The following is a 22,904-nucleotide window of genomic DNA, read 5'->3' as shown; positions in this document are numbered from 1 at the left end:
TAGCACTGATTTCTCAGCTAGTTGGGTCCCAGGAGGCCCCATTGAGCTCTGTACTGCTCAGGGAGTTGCAGCTGTATAAAATGGGGGGGGAAAAATGTAGTTTGTATGAATTGTTCTTTACCTTGGTTTGGGTTCAGAGTGGCAGCTGCACTCCGACTTTGTGTGTGACAGCACAAAGGCCAGCAAAACTGAAAAGCAAGTCAGCAAGTAGAGAGACAAAAGCAGCGATCAGCTAATACAGCTCCACATGGCCTGACTAATTTATGAGAAAAAAACTGTTCTGTTCATTGGATCAGCACTCTGAGGGGGCAGGTGGAATTGTAGGAAGTTTTCATTGACTCTCCTGAGCGACTAAGGACGCCACGAGAGATTCTCCTCAGTTTGAACTTTATCAGGGTCTACGCTTAATCAATAGGGTATTGGAAAAAGAATTAATTACTAAAGCAGACTAAAACAGCTGCATTTTAAACTAAGGATCCATCAATTCCGTAATCTTCCAGTTACAGGCTAGGTGCCGTGAGGATTTGACTCTATGTAATGAGGAACCCGGGGAGTTTCCTCATGAACAGGCTGGGAATTCACATTAGCCTATTTCCAGCTATTTGTCATTAGTACAACTCATTTCTCGTCTCCTGCATTACAACTTATGTTTTATGTCCCATGGAACCCACGACAGCTCCACAGTCAGGGGAGGGAACGCGTGAAGGCAGAAATCATTGTCGTCCAGAGAAAGAGTCTTCACCTTGCCTGGCCTCTTTCTTCTCGAACGTTCGGAGTGGACCCCGCTGCATGGTGCCCCGGGTGGGAGTCAGGGCCCTGCCTGTTGAAGACGTACTGGGTTGAACTCAGCCTGGAAATGTTTCATCTGTAATTTCCATAATGGTGGCTTTCCAGGAGTGCTGAGGAGGGTTATGGGAGATGAATTAGGTTTTTAGTGAGCTCGTTAGGAAGCCAAACAGAGTTGAGACGGCGAGGCGGAGGCAGTGAGCAGGGCTGTAATCAGTTCTCGCTTTGTTCCTTGCCTTCGGGACATTTCTGGAAAACTTGGTGGCTGGGCGTCCAAGCCGGTGCTGAGCAGAGGCTGCCGTCCTGGTGGCTGACTTGTTGATTTGTAAACCTCTTAATTCATTTTTTTGGGTCCAATTTAATCTTTTCTTTCTGAAGGAAAATTAGTTGAATGTTGGCCCTCTTTGCACTATTCACCTCTTAAATTATGCTCATTTTGAAGAGCTTGTTATGCCTGAATAAACATGAAGTGACTTGGCATTTTCCCATCAGAGGCACACCCATTTTAACACCATGTATTTACCATTCCTGGAAATGTCTCATTAACTTCTGAAAATCTGCGAGCATGATATTTTGGGCTACTGTAACACACCTCTTGGCAGTCACAGAAGGCAGTGTGGTTAATGCCTCGTAATATCCATTTTTATTCTCAACATGAAGGAAGCCTCTCTATAGAAAATTGATGCAGTTTGCTCTGCTAATTTTCATGCTCATTCCAATTAATTTAACATGACCCAGATTTTCTTCCTCGGGCTCATCCTGACTAATTAGTAAAGCAACACCTAGAACAAGTTATGTTTAATAACATTGAGGAACACTAGTTGTGAGTGATTTTGATGCTAATAAAGATATTCACTTATGGGACAGATATTTTATGTCAATTATGGTATGTAATTTAGAAGTCCCAGTGTGCTGGTTGGAGTAGGGACAGGCTAGCAGATCACTACAGGAGATAGTAGTGTTTTTAAGACTTGCTCAGCACCTAAATAACCGCTGGGACCAGTTACTTTATTTTTTATTTTTGGTAGAACTAGCGGGATTGTGAACTGATTCCATGGTAATGAAAGGGGTGGAGTTGCCTTACAGACCTGACCCATATTCACTGGGCCCGAGCTTTCAGTACTTACTGAACCTTAGCGAGAGAAGAAAAGCAATCCTGGGCATCAGAAAGCAGCATTTGTTCAGGGGGAAGGAGTGGTTTCTCCACCTCTGTGGTTGGGGTTCTTTTATCCCATTTTTGTCAGTGAGATGAATTCATTTTAGCGCTTCCAGCAAGGTTGAAGGTGGCAGTGGCCGTGGTGGATGGGTTCCAAAGTCAAGTAACATCTAGAACGGGATTGCTTGAGAGCTCTCTACTTTGTCACAAGGGAGACAGGTGAGGCTCTCCGATTAAAAAGAAAAAAGAAAAAAAAAAAAAAAACACAGGGAAGAATTCTTATTTATTTCCCTTTTAATGAACATTTCTTTGGTGCCTGCTGTGGCCTAGTGCCTGTCCTCATGACACTTACAGGTCATGGTGAAACGTAAATTTCCTGTTAAATTGGTAGACCGCAAACATTTTAATGGACTGAATGATTCAGTAGGGTATAGAAGTGTTATGAAGTTTCATGAGGCTGACCGATTCTGGCTAAATGGGCTCAGGAGTCGCGGGGATGAGCCATCGTAGGCAGCAGTCTCTTGCAGTGTTTTAAGGGCACGGGTGTGAACCCAGTCTCAGCCACTTATTATTCATATGACCTAATTGCTTAACCCCTCCAAGCCTCGGTTTCTTCATGTGTAAAAGGAAAATCAACCCTGATAGGATGGTGAGAATTAAATGAGGTAAAGCATGTGAAGTGTTTAGCAGAGTGTCTGGAAGAGAGTTAAGTACTCGATAAATATTATTTTTTATTAATGTTGCTGTTGTTATTATAGGAAACTTTTAGAGTGAAAATTTCTCCAGAGACATATAATAGAATATACTCTGATCATTTCTCAATGCTAATTACTGTTGTTGAAGTTTGAAATTAGAATTGACAAGAATGGTTCCTTTTTCTGAATACTGTGAAGAGCCTTCTTGCTACATCCCTAGTTAAAAACACAGCAATGTCTCCCATGGCCTAATTGTCTTTGGTAAGTTTTGTGTGTGTCACTTCATTGGTTGCTCATAGGCTAGGGTTTCCTTTACTAGTGTTTATTATCACTTTACCTTTTTATCTATTCAGTATGAAAAGAGAAAATGATTGAAGGGATTTGTAAGAGTAAGGCTAGACATATTGGTAAAAACAAGTACATAGAAAAGTAGAAAAAGCAAAAGATACAACCAAGTTGATGATTGATAGTAAAGCTGGAAATATTGCTTTTATGAAATTGCCTTTTTGGTAGGTTAGAACTGGTCAAATATTAGCAATTTCAGATGGTTCAACCTCATAATATTTATAGATTACAAGGAGTTACCAAAATGTTAACCGGACGTACTTGGTTTATCTGTTAAATGGGGATAATAGGATATGCCCCTTACACTTTGTTGTAGTGATCAAGAGTTGGAAAAAAGTGTTTGAAAGCTGAAAAATCATTATGTAAATGTAAGGTATTTTTATCGAAGACCACACGTTTCTAAGTCCGGAACACAAGTCGCACAACAGTTAGGTAATTATTTTCCTAATATTTTGTGGTCGATGTATAGAGGATGTCAACTCCACTTTCCACCAGCACGATACATCAACTATAGAAAAACTAGGTATTTTAGTGGGAAAACTATAGATTCAAAAAATACAGTTTCAAAATGGAGTAATCCTCAAAGTTACATAGTTCTTGTCATGTTTCTGGTCATTTAGATAATATACCACTTTTGAGAATTTCTAATTTGCTTTAGAATCTTGGAATTTTAACATAAAGTAAGACTCGGGATATAAATACTAGAGGAAGTCATTATCAATTTCAGTGGCTCTTCATGATGTGAATCAGACAGTTATCATTTAGCTGTGCTGAGACCATGTGTTAGGAATAGTTTTACAATTATGAAATGAAGTTGGCCACCTCTTTGGTGATTACTGACTGGTGGTAGAAATTGTGTTGTACTGGGTCAGCAGTGAATTCCTCACTCAAATGATGTCGAGTCAGCTGGTTTTTAATTTGTTATCTTCTCAAGAGTGCATTCACCGACTTTATCACTGAGAAGAATGACTCCCTAGCCTAGTGTGATCAAGATCCGGAAATTCGCTGCATCAGCATATTAAGGTTGGACTGCCGTTTGATTGGTGGCTCTGAGATCTGATCTTACAGCAAAGATGTCAGTTCTCTCTTGCGATGGTTTGCCACAGGTATATGAGTAAACCTACTGAGAGACAGACCCTTTTCTTTTCCTCCTGGGAAATGGTTGGACAGTGTTTTCTTTCAAACAAAGACCTTTGCAGCTCCTGTTTTATCAGCCAACACGGCCCGACTAAAGTTCACATTGGTGCCCTCAAGTTGTTCGTCTTCGTGACAAAGTGTAGGGGTATGCTATGACAAACTAATAACTACCTGGCCTTCAGCTCCTGGTCTTCCTGTAATTGGACGGCAATCAGATGTGGTAATATTTCCTATGTAGTGGCAAACGTGGCCTTTTGCTTTTGTGCCATTTTGAAGTATGAATTCTGGAAGAATGAGGAAAAGATTATTTTTCTTAAGCAAATGTGTTTTTCAGCCAGTGGTGACTCTGTTTGCATAGGTTTTTTTTTTCTTTTTTTTTTAATGTGAATGAGTCATTAAAAAGAAATGAAAGAAGGAAGGAAAGAGTAAGAATGAACTTGAACTATTATTCGTTATCTGACGTGAGCCAAATATCATATACCTCCAAATTCAGATGAATCACTTGGCCATGATCAGGCATTAGTAAGTACCAGTTACCCAGGTTCAAAGCCATAAAGCACTGTTCTCCCCACAGTCTACTTTTTTTAAAAATATGAATTCCATTCCATATGGGAGTAGAGGCTGTGTTGTGAAATAGAGTTCCTAGACTTGAGTTGAAGATCCAGCTCTGTTACCGACTAGCCACGTGACTTTAGGCAAGTTTCTTAACCTGTCTGGCTTCACTTTCCAAAGATACTAAAGTGATTAAAATACTGAACTCTGAACTACCCTGTGGATGAGAGGATACCTATTGTACCTGGCACTTCCAAGGTGCTCCACAAATGTTAGTTCTGTATTTATACAAAGGATTCACGGATTATCTGAAGGTATGGAGCTGGTTGGCAAGGGTTAATATTCATTCTATATTTCCCATTCATTTTTAATCTTAAGGGCGCTCAGAGTCTTTCATAACGGTGTCATTTTCCTCTGAAATTGACTAAGATCTCCAGTGTTAGACCTTCTTATGATTAGGAGGAATGGGTTAATACTGAATTTCCCAAAAGAGTTTTAAAAGTGGCTTAAGAATTATTTCTATTACCTTCTTGACTATTATTGGTACTTTTTTTGTAACCTGAGTAGTTCTTTGTTAACAGTATTTATCATAATGGGATTTGACCAATGGAGAAAAATACTTTTGAGTAAAATCTGCAAAGTGCATTTTGACCATCTACTTTACATCTTCATGAAGTTAAAAAAATAGTATAAATCAACAAGTTTATAAATATCATGATGGGCTTCTCCCCATAGCATATTTCAATTGCTGCCCTAAATCATTTCATACTTTCAGAACTTCACTGCAAAAACTGGGAGAATCCCCACTCCTACACCTCTGTCTTGTAAGCTGTATTTTCTTTTTTTTCTTTTTTTTTTTTTTGCGGTACGCGGGCCTCTCACTGTTGTGGCTTCTCCCGTTGCGGAGCACAGGCTCCGGACGTGCAGGCTCAGCGGCCATGGCTCACGGGCCCAGCCGCTCCGCGGCACGTGGGATCTTCCCGGACCGGGGCACGAACCCGTGTCCCCTGCATCAGCAGGCGGACTCTCAACCACTGCGCAACCAGGGAAGCCCTGTAAGCTGTATTTTCCACTAAAATCTGTTTTATGCCAAATAACAGGTTTATGGAGATTTAACTATAATCTGCTTAACATTATTTTTATCAGCTTTCTTGAGGTACAAGTTTCATACTAAGTTCACCCATTTAAGGTATACAATTTAATGAGTTTTGACAATTGTGTACACCTATGAGACAAGCACCATAATCAAGATACTGTACATGTCTATCACCACCGAGAAGCTTCCTTGTACTCCTTTCTAGTCTATCCCTCCCTCTGTGTTTGTCCTCAGTCAACCACTGATCTGCTTTCCATTTGTTTGCATTTTATAGAATTTAATATATTTGGAATCATATAGTATGTAGTTTTTTATTTGGCTTCCTCTATTTAGGGCAATGACTTTGAGATGTGACACACTGTATGTGTCAGTAGTTTGTGCTTTTTTATGGCTGAATAGTATTTCAGTGTATGGATATACCACATTTCGTTTATCCTTTCATATTAGTTCATTTTAAGAATGGAAATAACTAGCATTTATTGATCCACCTTTGATGTGTTAGGTACCGTGTGAGGCTAGATGTCATGTATAAAGTTTCTAAGCTTGTTAATAAGTGTAAAGCACCTGGTACAAGATAGGGATTTGATAATTACTCTTCTTACTTCATTTAATTTTCATAATTAACTTATTGGGGATGTATAACTCTTCCCATTTCATAGATGAGGAAACTTAGGTTTAGAGGGTTAATCTCTTGACCAAGGTCATACTCAGCCAGTAAGGAATAGATCTGGAAATTCAATACAAGATCTCTTTTATCACCCAGCTCATGCTTCTTCCATTGCATCAACATTTTCCCCCAAGGGTATGTTCCTCTGTGATTCTGTGTGGATGGGGCTGAGGGACAGAGTGGAGGGGCAAGCAGTATGTTAGAAGTGAGCCTCCAAAGGAGGCTACTACAAACAGAGTAGTAAAGCTGCCCCCCAAAATACAATAAAGTCAGAAATTTAGAAGAAGAGTGAACCAAGTATGTAGGGCACTTTTCCAAATATAGGGCACCTCTACCGCTAATTATCTCTTTCAATAAAGTTGCTTCTTCCAGGCAGTGTATCTTGTAGGAAAATGTCTTTGAAATTTATAAAACATTAACTCTATGACCAGTTTTCAACTCTTAGAGACCAACATTCATAGATAGCTTCTGTTTCCAAGTTTTAGATATAAATGCACAAAGAATAAAACATATTCCAAGGAATATTAGGGTTATCCATCCATTCATTTAATTAAAGTTTAGGTATATACTACACCCATAGCATTATACAAAGTTCTAAGAATGTTATGAAAAAAATAAAAGATACGGTGCCTGACTTGAAGAAGCTTATGTAGAAGAAATGTAGGTGTGTGTGTGTGTGTGTGTGTGTTTGTGGAAGTCTTCTGGAGATATTCTGATAGCTAAAGTAATCCTTGAAAGAGGTAAATAATTAGGACTAGTGTTCTGCTGTAATCAATAGGATTGAGAGTGGAGAAGAATTAAATTCATTACCGTATTAAGGTCAGTCTACTTTCCATCAATGCGTATCTTTGTAACCTAAACAGTATAAAATCCATCCCAAATGTTTTTGAGTACATATGTCTGTCCATATGCAAGGTGCTAAGATGACATTATTAAGTGGCCTAGAAATTACATTGTTTTGAAGCAATTCAGAAAAGATTATGGATACCTTCAAACTCAGCTACTAGACTTTTATACTTTGTCCAGCATGCTGTTTTTTGTTTGTTTGTTTGTTTTTTTGCGGGACGCGGGCCTCTCACTGTTGTGGCCTCTCCCGCTGCGGAGCACAGGCTCCGGACGCACAGGCTCAGCGGCCATGGCTCACGGGCCCAGCTGCTCCGTGGCATGTGGGACCCTCCTGGACCGAGGCACATACCTGTGTCCCCTGCATTGGCAGGCGGACTCTCAACCACTGTGCCACCAGGGAAGCCCCCAGCATGCTGTTTTGAATAAGGAAGCAAAATATATTCATTTAAAAAAATATAACGGCTTTATTGAGCTATAATTCACACAGTATATGATTCACCCATTTAAACTGTACAATTCGTTGGTTTTTAGTATATTCACAGTTGTGCAACCGTCACCATGATCAATCTTAGAATATTTTCATCACCCCAAAAGATTATATACTCGTTAGCAGTCGTTCTCCATTTAAAGTGTACTTTTAAAGGGCCTCGTGTCTGTGGTTTTTTAGTCCATAGGCTATATGAAGAATAGTCAATTTACTGTATCTTAGATTATTCTTACTAAGCTGTCACATTATGTTTCCCCATAGGACTGTCACATGTATGTTGTGGATATCTATTTACATTACATTATAAAAATATACCTGCTTGTTCTCAAATCGTAGTAGATTTATTTAAAACAATCATAATAAGTAAAATCTCTAAATGCACAGTAGTTACTTTTTAAATGTTAGCAATTTAGTTTATAAACTTGTTAAACAAAAACCCAAAGTTTTATTAGGAAACTCTGTTGTGTGAAAATGTGCTTTGAAAAATGTACAAAATATAATTTTCTAATAAATAACACACATATTCCACTTATGATATCTTAACAGTTTAAAAATATTCACCTAAAACCAGTTATCAACTTCACAGGTACTATTGTTCTTTTTTCTATATGTAGAAAACTTTCCAAAGGGAATGTTGATAGATAGTCCAATCTGTTTTCTTAGTAAGCATTATTATTATCACAGAGATGGCTAGCTTTTGTGTAAAGTTAAAGGATTTTTGTTCTGAAATTATTTAACAATGTCAGTTGCAAAGTTGTACTTTTATTGAAATATTCTATTGTTTTCATTTTACAGTAGTTGAGAAAGTGGAAGCAATATTCAAAAAGTCTTTTTTGTTGTTGTTCTGCTATTTGAAATGGTATCTACTGATATAAATTCACAGAGAAATACCATATTAAGAATTCAAACTGATCAACTGATATTATAAAAATGTATTGTCCCTACTTTTGTCTTAGATAGCAAATATGATAATGAAGTAAGGATCCTAAAAACTGAATGAAATAATTTCTGCTACAGATAGAACTTTGCTTTTTTGTTATTCCCCCTAATGAATTTTATTATTGGTTGATATTTAATGTTTCATTTAATATTAAAGTATGCTAAGAGAGATAGTAAGACATAAAATCCTATAGTTGACGATAAAATGAGAACATTGTTATTGTTACCTACTGAACATACAGATTTAATATAATTAATACATTCTTGGAAGCAGACCAATTGTATTCTAGTTTCGTATATAATGTTAAAAATACAGTTTATAAATGGTCTTTTGTAGGAAATTCTTTTTGCAAATATAAAGGCCATATCTTTCCTTGAAAGACCTGTTGATTTGGAGATGTTAGCCAGCTATCTTTACTAAAACACTTTACAATGCTAAAAATAGTCCACTTCAGTTAAATATGGATATTTTAAAAAAGAAAATCCCAGTTAGACTGCAACAGAAGGACTTTTGTGTGACAATATTTTGCATGATTAAAAATTTAAACAGAATAACAGCTATTTATATTTACAGTTACATGAGAGTAATTACTAAAGCAGACAAAATACTTAAAGCATAATTTAATAATGTTGTCCTCTAGCAAAGGTGCCAAAATTGTTATTTGCATAATTTTCACAATTTGTACTGAAACATAGCTAACTGAAATCGGGAAGTCATCTCTCCCCAACCACCTTTTTTCTTTTATAGGAGATGTGGGAAAGAGACTCATACATCATAACAACCCATTTTTGTATAATTTCCCATAAAAATCATGACCCTTGTGTCAAACCATTAGGTGAAAGAGATGTGTTCCATTCATACTTTCTCTTTTAGAGTCTTTCTTTCAATGACCAGCCTCAGTCCAACTTCAAGGCTCCTAATTATAACATTTACTGGTTCAAAGATTAACCTTCTGAGAGGGGCATTCTGGGCTGTTGGTAACTTGATCAGCTTGGTCTTCTCTTGGTCTCTCTCTCTTTCTGGTTCTTTGTATTGCAGGAGGGAGATGATGGTATCTGGCACATTCCTAGGATGACTTGAAGATAGCAGCCTACTGTGTTTAGGGCTGAAAGATTGTGAACTCTGTTAGCTGAAATGCCACTCTGGGGAGGCAAACAGAACATTAAAAAAGCTTTAGCTGTAGGTAGTGTAATGCAAGGAGAGTCAAATTTGAGAGCTGGGACTTGAGTGGACATTTGTCCATGCTTTCCACCTTAATAAAATCTGAGTGTTACTAACTGTGGAAAGGGCATTTGAGAGATCACTAAAAATGAATCATTAGAGTGCCCAGAAGAGCTTTATTATGATGTCCTGTGGATAACTTTGGAACCTACTCTGTACTTTTATAGGTGCTTATCAGGTAACTGAGGAACAAGTACACTCTGTTATCCTCTACTACAGAGATTAGGCAATCTGCTGAATTATAAAGAAAAAGGAATTTACTTTTCTACCGGATTCAGTCAATATCCTTTAGAGAATTCTGTGGGAGGCTAGGGGAATAGATATCCTTTATTGAAATATTTAAAAATTTTCACTAGTATATATAGAATGGATAAACAACAAGGTCCTACTGTATAGCACAGGGAACTGTAATCAATATCCTGTGATAAAGCATAAAGGAAAAGAATATGAAAAAGAATGTATATATATGTATAACTGAATCACTTTGCTGTACAGCAGAAATTAACACAACATTGTAAATCAACTATTCTTGAATTAAAAATTTTTTTCAAGTGAAATTTTATCTATATATATAAATTATGAAATATATATATATTTCAATGAGAGAAATCAACTTAAGTGAAGCATAAATTAGAAATACATATACATTTCAGATGAGAGTAACCAGCTTCAGGGAAGCACAGGCTAAGAGTTTGGAAGCTTTCTTGTTCACTTCTGCTATAAAGGATTAGAGGGTTCCAGTCAATAAACAAAGCCATTTTATGGCTCCTGACGGGTAAATTGAGGGGACTGATTTGGTCAAGGACCAGTATGAGGATGTTTCTGTTCAACAGTTAACAGGATTCAACATGATATGGAAAATACAGGCGTGCAAAACTATACTACGACGCTCACGTTGCCAGCTAAAGCCTAAAACACTGCCACATTTACATATGTGTCCATCTGTCTGTTTTTACACTTTATTTTTCCAACCAGTGGGTGAAGTGGTTTTCATCCAAGCTGCAGTCTGAATTTTTTTTTTCACCCACCACTTTCCGTTCTATCATATAGCTGCATATTTTAAAGTGCATGTTATTTGTCTCTGGACACACATTTACTTGCACAGCCTTGGCTGGGTTTTCGTGTCTCTTCTGGAAGGTTAGCTCATCTTCTCCGGCCCGAGCTTTGCAGCGGCCTGCACCGGGCCAGGTTGTCTCGGGATCACTGAGTTAGGGCGCAGTTTGTCGCCTTCTCCAGGTGGCAGAAATCCCCCAGCGCAGGCCGGGCCAGCGGCCAGGGCCACAGTCCAGCCGAGCCAGTGAGAATGGAAGTGCTTTCGGTCTCTTCAGTGGAGAGCCTGCGTAAATCCTGTGTAAATAGAGGGAGGAGAACAAAGAATGAGCCCCTACAGCTCAGAGCATTTGGAGCCATTTGGGGCTGAATTTGCTAAATGCTGCTTATACAGCCTGAAAAGTTGAATCCCCTCTTTTTTTCCCTTTTTGCTCATACCCCGGGGGGAGGGCGTTCAGGACCAGGGAAGCCTGAGGTAAGCCGATGAAGACTTGTTTTTTCAGTGCTCTTTTGAGTGTGAAAAAGGTGGCCTGGGTCACTGTCCTCTCTTTAATGTCGGAAAACCCACACAGTTAGTAAATGTTGCATGTAAACGAAAGCATTTCACCTCTCCTGCTTCCCTCCATGCTAGTGGGCCATGAACCAGTCACTTGAAAAAATCACAGAAAAATTTCACTTTAACGTGTCCAGACAGTTAAGCACAGCAGGAGAGTAAAAGAGATCAGTAATTAGCAGGTCTCACTGCTGGCCCCTCACCCCACCTCTCTCCCCTCGCCCTCCCCACATTTCTGGGTCTGTAGCTTCCCCCTCCCCCCAACCTCATCTGGTGTGAAAAAGGTAAATTGCAGATTTACTTTGAGGATGGTTCTTGGAAAGCAAGCGTTGTAAGGCTAGAGTCTAACATAGAACTGGGCGAAGGCAGCTTCTTCTTCTTCTACTTCTTCTTCTCCTTCTTCTTTTTGCCTCTTATTGAAAACCCTGATTCAGATTTCTCAGTGGGATGTCCTATGTTAAACTCCTGGAAGGTAGTCCCTGAAAGAAAGTATCTTTTGACTCAGTACATTTTAATCCTGTTTTCAAAGTACCATATTAAAGGGAAAAAACCATAAAGAAATGATGACAGAAAATGAGTTTCCAAAGAGCTTTGTGTTGCAGTTCCATGGCTACAGGATACTTCATTTTTTAACTGTAATGTTCCGAGTAATCTGAACAGCCTGGGCAAGGGGCAGCCACTCTCTCCCAGCAGTCTGTCTTCCCCGTTGGATTTGGGCAGGTTTGAGAAATGGAGCACCGTTTTCAAAAAAAAACCAATATATGACACGTGTCTCAGACATGTAAGGATCATCTCTGAGGAGGGCCATGCCCTCCTGAGCAGTAAAACACTGGGCATGATACACCCAGTGCTTCTAGAGTAGGAAGAGTGGTGTGAGGGAGCCCGAGGCTGGGTGGCTGGGTTACCAGAGCCAAGGACTCCCTTCGTGGACCTTCTTCAAAGCAGGTTACATTCTCATAGGGGCCTAATAATATGTCTCAAGGCTCTTGCTGCCAATTTGTCCATCCCACTAACATTTGACTGTTTACTCTGTGTCAGGGCTTGGGAATCAGGGCCCCTGCCTTGAAGAAGCTCACAGTCAAGCAGCACAGACAACTTAGTAGACAGATAAATTGCAAAACAGAAAAGTAAATATAGCAGAGGCAAGGAACAAACTGCTGAAGAAATCAAAAGCATAGTATACCAGCTCTTACTGGGAAATAGAGAAAGCTTTACAAAGGAGGTTCCTTTTTTTGGGTTTTGAAATTTGAATAGGAGTTTGCCTGGGCAAAGAAGAATGGGAAGGAGTAAAAAAATGAAGACAAAGGGCATTTTTGGCCAAGGGCACAGGGCTAAAGGCATGGAATTTTGAAAGATCCCTTGGCTCAGAAAAGTTCTTAAAGTTAAACAGATACTCCTATTTCAAAATCATATTTAATTTGAACTTTAGGTCTACAGGGAACAATAATAGTCCTGCAGATAATGGACATAACTGTAAAAATATGCATCTGTTTGTTTCTTGGTTCATAGTTACTTTTAAGTGTGCTGTCACCCACTGTCTCTTTAGTTCATGAATGTGAGTATATAAGGCCTCACTCTTGGGGTTTGTTTCTTGAGCAGTGAGGGCTAACCCAGAATCTAGCTTCACTTTTCACCTCTTCTTGTTTTCCTGGCAGCCTAAGGGAGAGGATAGAGGTTGTGAGCATGGGCTTTACAGGACAAGCACCTCTCTGCCACTTCCTGACTGTGTGACCTTTGACAAGTTACTTAATTCCTTTGAGTCTCAGTTTTCTTTATATATAAAACAGAATTGATAATAGTAGTTTTTTCATTCATTTGTTGTGAAGATTGAGGATTGGAACATTGCAAGTGTCCAGTGAAAGTTACTTGTGATAATGAGGATAATGAAAGTGACAACAGTATTGATAAGGAAGAGGAGGATACTGTATTCTAGTGAGACAGAAATGGTGTAGAAAAGGGACTACCCTATTGAACATTAAACACTAACATTTAAGAATTCTAGGGCTTCCCTGGTGGCGCAGTGGTTGAGAGTCCGCCTGCCAATGCAGGGGACACGGGTTCGTGCCCCGGTCTGGGAAGATGCCGTGGAGCGGCTGGGCCCATGAGCCATGGCCGCTGAGCCTGCACGTCTGGAGCCTGTGCTCCGCAACGGGAGAGGCCACAACAGTGAGAGGCCCGCATACCGCAAAAAAAAAAAAAAAAAAAATTCTATAAACTTGTATATGTATATATGTGTGTATGTATATATGACTATAGGCAAAAATGTGCAGTTCATCTACAAATATATTTGGATACTTATGTACAAATTAGTGAATTCTTTGAAAAAGGTAACAATATAATTTATATACTTAAAATTTATAATCAGACATACAAATATCTATATATTCATGAATACACCTAAGTTCTGGAAGTAGGTTGGAAGATATGTGTGTGTGTCTGACATTAGTGAATTTACATTGCCCAAAATAAAAATGATAATAAATATAGTGAGTTTCTATTTATCAAAAAAGAGAAGGGAAAAAAAAACCATGTTCTTTCAGGCGAGATATCACTCTTTTTTACAGTATATATTTTATATGAACATATTTAACTATTAAACTTTGTCCAAAACTGAGAGAAGTGAGGATTAAATAATGTGCCACCGACTTACTCAAAAGGAGTATAAATGCTATTAACCAAAACATGTATTCATTTGTCCTAATATTTCTCTGAAAATACAATACTGAGAGGTTACTTTCAGATGTTTGTGATTTGACAGGGTGCCAAATGTGACAGAAGCCTTATTCTATCTTTAAAAAGTGACTTTAAGGCAGGGAATCCATCACTTTAGTTACAGCTCCGTGAAGTAGTTCATAGTACTGCACAGTGATGACATCACAGCCTTGAGATCCTGACTGTATGGACAGTAGATGCTCAAATATTTGCAGCATCTCTGGGCTCTGGAGGTCAGTCTGGTGCTGTCAATACAAGGGCCTCCACTTGGACCACAATAAACCCATTAGAAAAATCCCGAGTCTCAAAGTCTCTTGCTGTACTGAATATATCTAAAGACTGTACAGACACTGGCTTCCTTGTGAGAGAAAAGTTTGCACATTTCTCTTTGAACCTGGACCAGCCTGCACCAGTTCTAGCTCAATCCCAGCCCCTGGGCCCTAGATCTAATCTCTCCTCTGCACTTAGACCTTTACCTGTAGGATCAAGCCTGGTTTGATAACAGAGTTCAAATGAGGTAATGCTTTGAAAAGTGAAAAATAACTTACAATATGTGAGAATACCAGTGGTAGTAACACTGGACTTGGAGTTACCTGGACTCTGGTTTACCCTGGATCACATGTAGCTGTGGAATCTTAGGCAACGATTTATCCTCTTGGCCTCAGTTTCTTCATGGATAAATGTCGGGGCTGTTTTTCGGGGGAGGTAGGGAGGTGGAATAGGAAGAAAAAGATGGACTAGGACCCTCTTGACTGTTGCACTTGCCCTCTATTTCTGATAGGGCAGAAGGCCACATCCCAGTGGTATTGGACTCATCGTAGCACATCATCACTGTGTGTATCGCTTCTTTATTCCAAGCTAAGCAGTTGATGTCTAAAATATAGACAGATTTTTGGCTAAATGGGGTTAAGACAATATGCCGATGAAAGGAAGTGGTGTCCTCTTGCCTGGGCAGTTTTTATGGCCAAGAATTGTATGGATTGGGAATTCCTGCTTAGAATCATCTGAGGATCCTCTCATCATGTGCCCATATCTTTCCTTGATTCTCTGGCTACATAGCTACAGAAGTGGATTTTGCCTACACCTGGACACCCATGGTATCCCAGGATTAACCTCCTTGCACCTAGACTCCCTCAGTATTGCTCTTCTAGGTAGGTGTAGACTGGGGCTGCTTCCCCTGGCAGTGCCTTGTTCTGAGCATAGTGTGCTCAGCTATGGAAAGCATCTGTGACCTCCTCCTCCAGAGCATGGGTGTAAATCCAGCTGGAGATGCTCTCAAAATACCTCAGAGTCTTGAAACAGGTGGAGGACCCAGAGATTAGATTCAGGCCTTTAGACAACCACCACCAGGGGTAGTGGGCTAAAGGGATATTCTCTGTGCCCTCCAACAGTGCTTCTCAAACTTGAGTGTCATCAGAATCACCTGGAGTGCTTAGTAACTCTCAGATTGTCTGGCCCCATCCCTGGAGGTTCGGATACGGTGGGTCTGGGGTGGGTCCAAGAATTTGCATTTCTCGCAATTTCTTTGCCACTGCTAATGGCGCTGGTCCGCATTTTGAGAGCCAGTGTTCTACAGCTTCTTTCTTCCTGTTTAACCCTCACCATCAGAAGATAAGGTGGGGCTACCTTGTGTTGGCCAGTACCTGTGACGGAGAGCACCACGGCTTTCCCACAGTGAATAAGGCCCTGGCCAGAGTGTAGTTTCTCACCGTGACCACTAACCCCATTTGTGGCAGTAGAATAGAATTTTAACTATTCACCTGTTCTTGAGGTTGCATCTTATCTCAAATTAGAAGGTCATCTAGTTCGGTGGCTTCCAAAAGCCAGTTTAAGAACCAGTGCTAGGCTGATTGTGTAACCAAACCCAAGGAACTTGTTAAAAATACAAATTCTTTGTCCCTGCCCCAGGATATTTTGATTTAGTAAGTCTGGGATAAGGCCTGGGGACCTGTGTTTTTTACAATCTCCCTGATAATTTAGTCCACTTCAAAGGTATCTATCCACAGGCCTTGAGTATTTCTTTCCATGGTCACACACAGTGCGTTCAGTAACGCGCAGCTATTTTGAGTATCTTTGCCCCAAACTTAGACTGTGCCTTTAGTCAAGGGATTAGCAACCTTTTAAAAGAAGCATGCCCAGTAGTTCTTTATTTAGTTTTTCCCCATCACAGGTGGCAATGCTGGTGCAATGGCCTTGGGTCAGCCCTTTAAAAAGGCTCTAATGGGCACTGAGTTATTCAAAGAAGTGCCATTCCTGGCACATTCGGAAGTGACTACCTGCACTCGGGGCCGCCCACCCAGCCCCTTCGGGACCATGAAGAGTGCAGTCGCCCCAGTGTGGGATTATCAAAGAGAGGGGAGGGCCCTTGAATAAACTCATTGATAAGTTTAGCCCTTTACTCATGCAGCAGACCATCACTGGGTGTCTACTCTGGCTCAGACATGAAGGTGTGCTCTCAGGATAAAAAGATAAACAAAACACAGTTCCTGCCCACACCATGTATCCCACACTTCTGAGTCCTAACTTCAGATGCTTAGATACATGCCATTATCTCCTTTTCCTCCTCTGACACGTGCATCTGTGCCCATATACACACTATTTTCGGCATAGAAACTCATTTGGCACAGATGCCAAGGATTGCCAACGCAGCCCTAAAACAAGGAAACAATGTCCACTTTAAGGGTTACTTTAGTATCATCTGCACAGTTTTGTTTTAGGTTGCAGATCACACAGTTGCCTTTTAAAATTTTTCTTTTAAAAGAAAAATTGCTGTTGTTAGTCCTCTATGCTAGAGTTGGTTCACAATCCATTGGAGGAAAAAACAAATTTATTGTGTGTTTGGAGAAGAAAATTCCTATCTTTATAGAGGTATAAACACTAGTATTAATTTAAAAATCTCTTGTCTAGTATCCGGTTATTATAAAAATAGGTGCATTTTTCTTAGGTGCATTTGTCACACTGGATCCAAATTCAGATATTTTACAACGTTTATATACATTTATATAAAATGGACCGCTTTATATTAAAATGCATGTAATGCTCCTGTCTTCTCCAGTTTAAGTCAGTCATCAAAGGAGGCTCACTCCAGCTCTATTTTTTTTCTTGAGCTAAATATAGTGAATCATATAGTTTGAAGGTGTTACCAGCCCTCTCTGCTTTTAAGCAAGAGAAAATGCACTGTGGAAACCCTGTCTCTCATTTTTAAGGTCATTGATTGGGTTAAAAAGGCAAATGCCTTTTTTTGTTGAACTTCCTTCAATTAAGCCGATAACCTTTTAAAATAAGTATATTCAAGGAATCTATCAAAAAAAGCTAAATGAGATTTTTAACAAAATCCTGACAATTTCAGCTTAAACATATACACAGAAACCATATGTGCTTAGGAAGAAATATATACACACAGGCATTGTTTACAGTGTGTGTTTTTATATTTGGAAGACATTGAAGGAAGAGCCATTCCATACATACATTATCTGAAATGTACATCCAGATAGCCCACATAGATTTTTCCATCCAGAGACAAAGATATCTTTATCCGTGGTAGGTCGACAGACAGACTGACTTCAAACTTGCACTTGCAGTGTGGGTTTTTTTCCCTCATCTCCGGGTACTGCTTTTCAAAATCGCCTCAGGCTATAGAACAGCACCTCAGATCCCCAAGGCCCACTGCCTGGCTCCTAATAGCCACTCTCCATCTGTGTCACATGAACAGCTGATGAGATCGCTTCAGTGTCTGTATTTTGGAGAGCATATCCACCCAGGTTAAAATGCTAGGGTTGCCAAGGAGCAGTCAGAAGCCATTAGTGTGGGTGAGAATTTGCCTTGCAGCAGTTCTTTGGCATGGTGGAAAGTGTGTATGCATGTCCCTGCTTGAGCGTGTGTGTGTGTGTGTGTGTGTGTGTGTGTGTGTGTGTGTCTGTCTGTCCTTGTGCAAGTGACCCCCTCGTGTACATGGTTGTGTAGGGAGGGTAGACAGATGAAGACTCGACTCCATCTAACCAGTGTTCAAAAGTCAAATGCCTTTGTTTCCCTTGTACTCTGATTAGTTCTTTGACTACTTGGGGTCCTTTCGACTCACTTTTTCTTTTTTTTTTAATCATAACAGACGGCAAAGAAAAAGAGAACAGCAACTTCGGGGTCATGCTCTAGTGTTTGGGCAGATGGAAGGGAGCTGCTTTGCCTTGGGGCAGGGTGGTTGTAATGAAGTGGCCTGTCAGTCTGTAAATAGTGAGGGTCATCTCTTCCATGTGATGGAGGGTATCGCATTGCAGTGAAAATGGAAATGTCAATAAAATTAATCTGCCAGCTCTTTGTGTGGCTTTTCTGCTTCTCTGGCCAAAGAAGGTTGAGAGTTTTTGTGGTGCGAAAGGAAAAGAACAGGTAGAGGGAAGCCCACCAAGCAGACGGGACAGGTTAGGAGGCGAGGGGCCTGTGGCAGGATATCCCATGTGGCCCAATCCAGGAGGAGGGAGCTGGTCTGGGAATGAGCTGGTGGATCTATAGCATTTCCCTGGGAAGCTGCGGAGCGTCTAGCTCTGGCTACATTGAGCACAGAGTTTATTGTTTTAGGCTTTCTTGGACAAGGTTTTTACTTAGCATGGGATTTATGGCATTTACTGCTAATGAATGTCTATTCTTAAATTACAAAAACCCCCATCTCAGCGCAATTCCCAGATGTCCTTCCAGGACCCTGGCTTCTTAAACACCAGCAGGGAGCATAAACTCTCCACTTCTCTGTTTTCCTCTTTCGTGTGGCTCCAGGCTAATGATGTGCAAGGAAAACACAGCCATCTATAAAGCCCCAGTGCTGTCCCCGTATTCTTCATTTATTTTGCATTTGATTATGCCACAAGTCGGATCTTGTTTCTTTCCTTTTTTTAAAGTTATTAGTTCAAATATTAATGTAGGGATATGGCATATATTGCTACTCTTGATTGATGCCTTCCCAAAAACAGGAAGACGTGCTCGTATGAATTTTAAGAAAGTAGGGGTCCTGCAATGCCTTGCCGGAAGAGTTTTTCAGATACATAATTTAGATGCCCTCCAGGCAGGCTTTCAAGGCATTTTTGCCGGAGGGCAAGAAAAAATAACTATGACTGTTAAAAGTAAATGATTTTTGCTAATGCACAATTAATGCCAGAGAAAAAGCACAGAAGAGAAAGATGTTGATAGAAACTTCTGATTAAGTGAGCACCCTACCTTGATGTGCATCTTTTTTTTTTTTTTTTTAACGATAATGATCAGCGGTGCAGAGAGCTAAAAGTTTTCATGTCACGCGGATGCTGAGTCCAGGGTCATCTGAGGAGTGTGTGAATGTGCGTGCTTTGGAGGTGACAGTTCTAGGAGGGGCTGAGCAGGCAGTGTGTTATGTGCAATGAACAGTGACACAGTTACTGTCACCTATGCAGGCAGCCTAGAATATATAGACTACAGAACATTTAACTTGATTACCCTACGGTATGTGTTCACTCTGGGCATGGGGATGCATTTTCACTGAATGGGTTTTCTGATGGCGGTTTTCCCACACTGGATTCCATAATTGACAAAGAGCTACTGCACTGTGTCAAGAGCACAATTAGAATTGAATTAATGATATGGGCGAGTGTGAGACACACAAAATTAACATTTGAAGAGGTCTGGTTTAATTTTGTCTTTTACATATTTGTGTCTCCAATTATACTTTAATGAAAGAGAATATACCCGCTTAATAGATTTCTTTCAACAAGCTTAGCTGAGCTTGTCATTAGCTGCTCGTTGTTGTTGGCACCCTTTCTGTGTTTTCTCTAATGTATTTTCATTTCTTTCTACTAGGAGATGGTTTAGACAACAGTGTAGCTTCACCTGGCACAGGTGACGATGATGATCCAGACAAGGACAAAAAACGCCAGAAGAAAAGAGGCATTTTCCCCAAAGTAGCAACAAATATCATGAGAGCATGGCTCTTCCAGCATCTCACAGTAAGTCAAGATGAAAGAGAAAAATGTTTTGTTGTTTTGCCTTCTCCTAGCAAGTTAGATGGGCTCATACAGATTTTGTTGAAAATAGTGCCTGTTTTCCCTTTCTCAAAATATGATGGTTAACAGAGCCGTGAAGGTTTCACCAACTCTCACCACCCAAAGAGCACCCTGTAGAAAGGAGGAGTTTTTGTTTCCACAGGTCAGGAATGGACCTTATTAAAAATGGTCTAGGGCCCTAAACGGTATATATAAGTAAATGTGTTATTTGTGCTAAAAGGTATGAGAGCAACTTCAGATAATGCGGCTGCAACCAAGGGAAACAGCTGTTAAGAAGCTCATGAATCCATAAACGTTGCCGATGACACTCGTAACGAAAGCCATCTCCTCTAGCAGGCAAAAAAAAGCACTTTGCCACACGCATGTCCAAGCTCATGGTACCAGGGCCAACTCTAATTGCTGAAGCAGCTTGCAAACATGTTACATGTTTATATGACAAACGCAGAGGGGTCATAGGTGCTATAACGCCTTTGTTTATAAGGTAGAGATTAAAGATTCGTTTTTAGCGGTTCAAGTCCATTATCTTAGAAGCCGATCCTGTTCACTTGTGGGAAAAGATCAACTATGTGCAACATTTTTAAAGTAACAGTTTATCTTCCTGTTTGCAGTCGGTTTTATGCATCATTTTATGTATACCATTGACTCTAAGACCCTCATGACAAAAACGTTACAATATATTTTTACGGAGGAACTAGGCGCTCATACTTTGCTGTTCGTTTGGAAATTCTGGGAAAACGGTGAAGACATCAGAGGCTGTTTCTTGCTATGAGATTGTTTTCAGGCCATTCTATTTAGGCTAATGCTTAAAAATAGAGGAGCACATTGAAAGCTGAAGGTCTTTGATTATCCAACTTGTGGGTTGCCATGCTGAATGACATTAGTTACAGTGTCATGGGTCCAGCACAAGGTTCCACTTTTATTTATGGCGGTAGCAGCTGATCTGCTCTTGTAGCAGAGCTACAAAGGGCAAGGGGTGGGGCAGGAGGTGGGGAGGGCAACGTGATAGATTCACATTCCTAAATCGGCCATTTTGATGTAAGGACATTAGTAGCAAACTAAGGTGTATCGATCTGGCCGGTGGTGTCAGGATTAGCCGGGAGAACCAACGAGGCTGCCTTGGCAGTGGTTATTCTTGCCTTGCAGCTATGGCCATTTCAAAGGTCAGGGCCCTGCACTGACTGGGCTCAGAGGAATTAGACAGAACATGCAGTCTCTGGGCTGATTACTTAACCAAAGACAAAATAATGAGTCCTAAGCAAATACTGACTAATTGAAAGGGCTGTAAATCCATTACATATTGGTCAGGGATAATCAGGAGTATTTAATCACTTTTATCTATTCAGGAGCACTGAAGCTGCAACAGCAAAGCCCTGAACCTTGCCATGTGGTTATTATTCTCATCATTATCAAAATTACTTCACAGCTGTTCTTTGCTACATCACCTCAGCTGGAGATTTACTAACCTGTAAAATGTTTTTAATTTGGAAGTCGAATGAGTGTGAGGGGAGGGGTTTCTCATTTTTAACTGAAGGTTTGTTTGGTTAGAGTAGCAAGTAAGAAAGGCAGGGTAGGAGCCAGTGGATGGCAGGCATGCCGCCTTCTCCCGCCAGCAGCTCACCTGTCTGGCTTCCTCCCTCTGTCTTCCTTCATGCTCGGCCTTCCTTGGTTGAAAATCGAGACTTCAACGATTGCTTTCCAAGCCAACATCCCCATGTATTTTCACAGAACAGCAGGATCTTAGGGAATTTGGCTGCTTTGTTGACAAACCAGGAAACTCAGACCCAGAAAAGGAAGTGATTGGCTTAAGGTCCAGCTGCAACCAGGACCCAAGCCTTTCTTGTCCCCAGCTCTGTGCTCTTTCTACCACATTATGATGACTTTGCGAAAATCACGATCACCTTTAACAGTTGCATATCAATCTCACAGCCTCTGCCATCAAAATGCTCAGCGTCAAAGAGGGGAAATATGGAGAAGCAAAGTGCCGTTTGCTTTACTTGTTTTTAAAATTTTCCTGCTCCCCCAACCTCTCCGAATAGAGAAGGCTTACTGTGCACCTCTGTCTTGAGGCCAACTCTCTCCTTCACCGCCCAGGTCTGTGCCTTGAATCTCCCGCGGAGTGTCCAGAGCCCTGCTGGACCTCCTGCCTTGCCCTGTTGGTGTCTTATCTCCCACCTCCCTGTCCTGGATTCAACCCACTGTGCGCCGTGGCCACGGGCGAGGAATTGTGTGTGGCCAGTGATTCCTGGGTGCTCCTTTGCGGCTGTACCATACGCTAGGTACTGTGTACTATGTACCTTCTCCCCACCCCGAGGTTGCTTTCATCTAGATAAATGTGCATGAGGCTTTGTGCAGAATTCTCTGTCCAACTGAAAATTTTAATTAATGCCTGTCCTTGGAGTGGGGAGAGAAGACTCAAATAGCCTGAGCCGGGGAGTCGGGAAACCAGCATTTCGAGTTCAATTTTCCTGTGTCCTGCCCGAACCTCAGTTAAGTCAAGTTCTCTGGACCTTCCATTCCCCCATTTTTCAAACAGATCTGCATGTTGCAGTCTCCTTTCCCACACTCATGTGTGTTGGTTACACTCAGAGAACAGTCAGAGCACTCCTGTGCCCCAAACTCCTGGTCATCCTCTCCTCTCAGTCCCCCC

General features: G+C 40.7%; 1 protein-coding gene across 1 annotated transcript in view; it reads left to right on the top strand.

The window, feature by feature from the left end:
• MEIS2 (Meis homeobox 2) overlaps positions 1 to 22,904 on the top strand; it is a 199,659-nt gene that overhangs the window by 41,631 nt on the left and 135,124 nt on the right. The window contains exon 8 of the mRNA XM_082845671.1: positions 20,055 to 20,200. Coding sequence (XP_082701797.1) covers positions 20,055 to 20,200 — 146 coding nt within the window. The remainder of the gene's footprint in view (positions 1 to 20,054; positions 20,201 to 22,904) is intronic.

Source organism: Leucopleurus acutus, assembly GCF_964270905.1.
Source record: "Leucopleurus acutus genome assembly, chromosome: 1".
Lineage (NCBI taxonomy): Eukaryota > Metazoa > Chordata > Mammalia > Artiodactyla > Delphinidae > Leucopleurus > Leucopleurus acutus.
The sequence above is the reverse complement of the archived record's forward strand: the minus strand, read 5'-3'. Positions and strand labels throughout refer to the sequence as shown.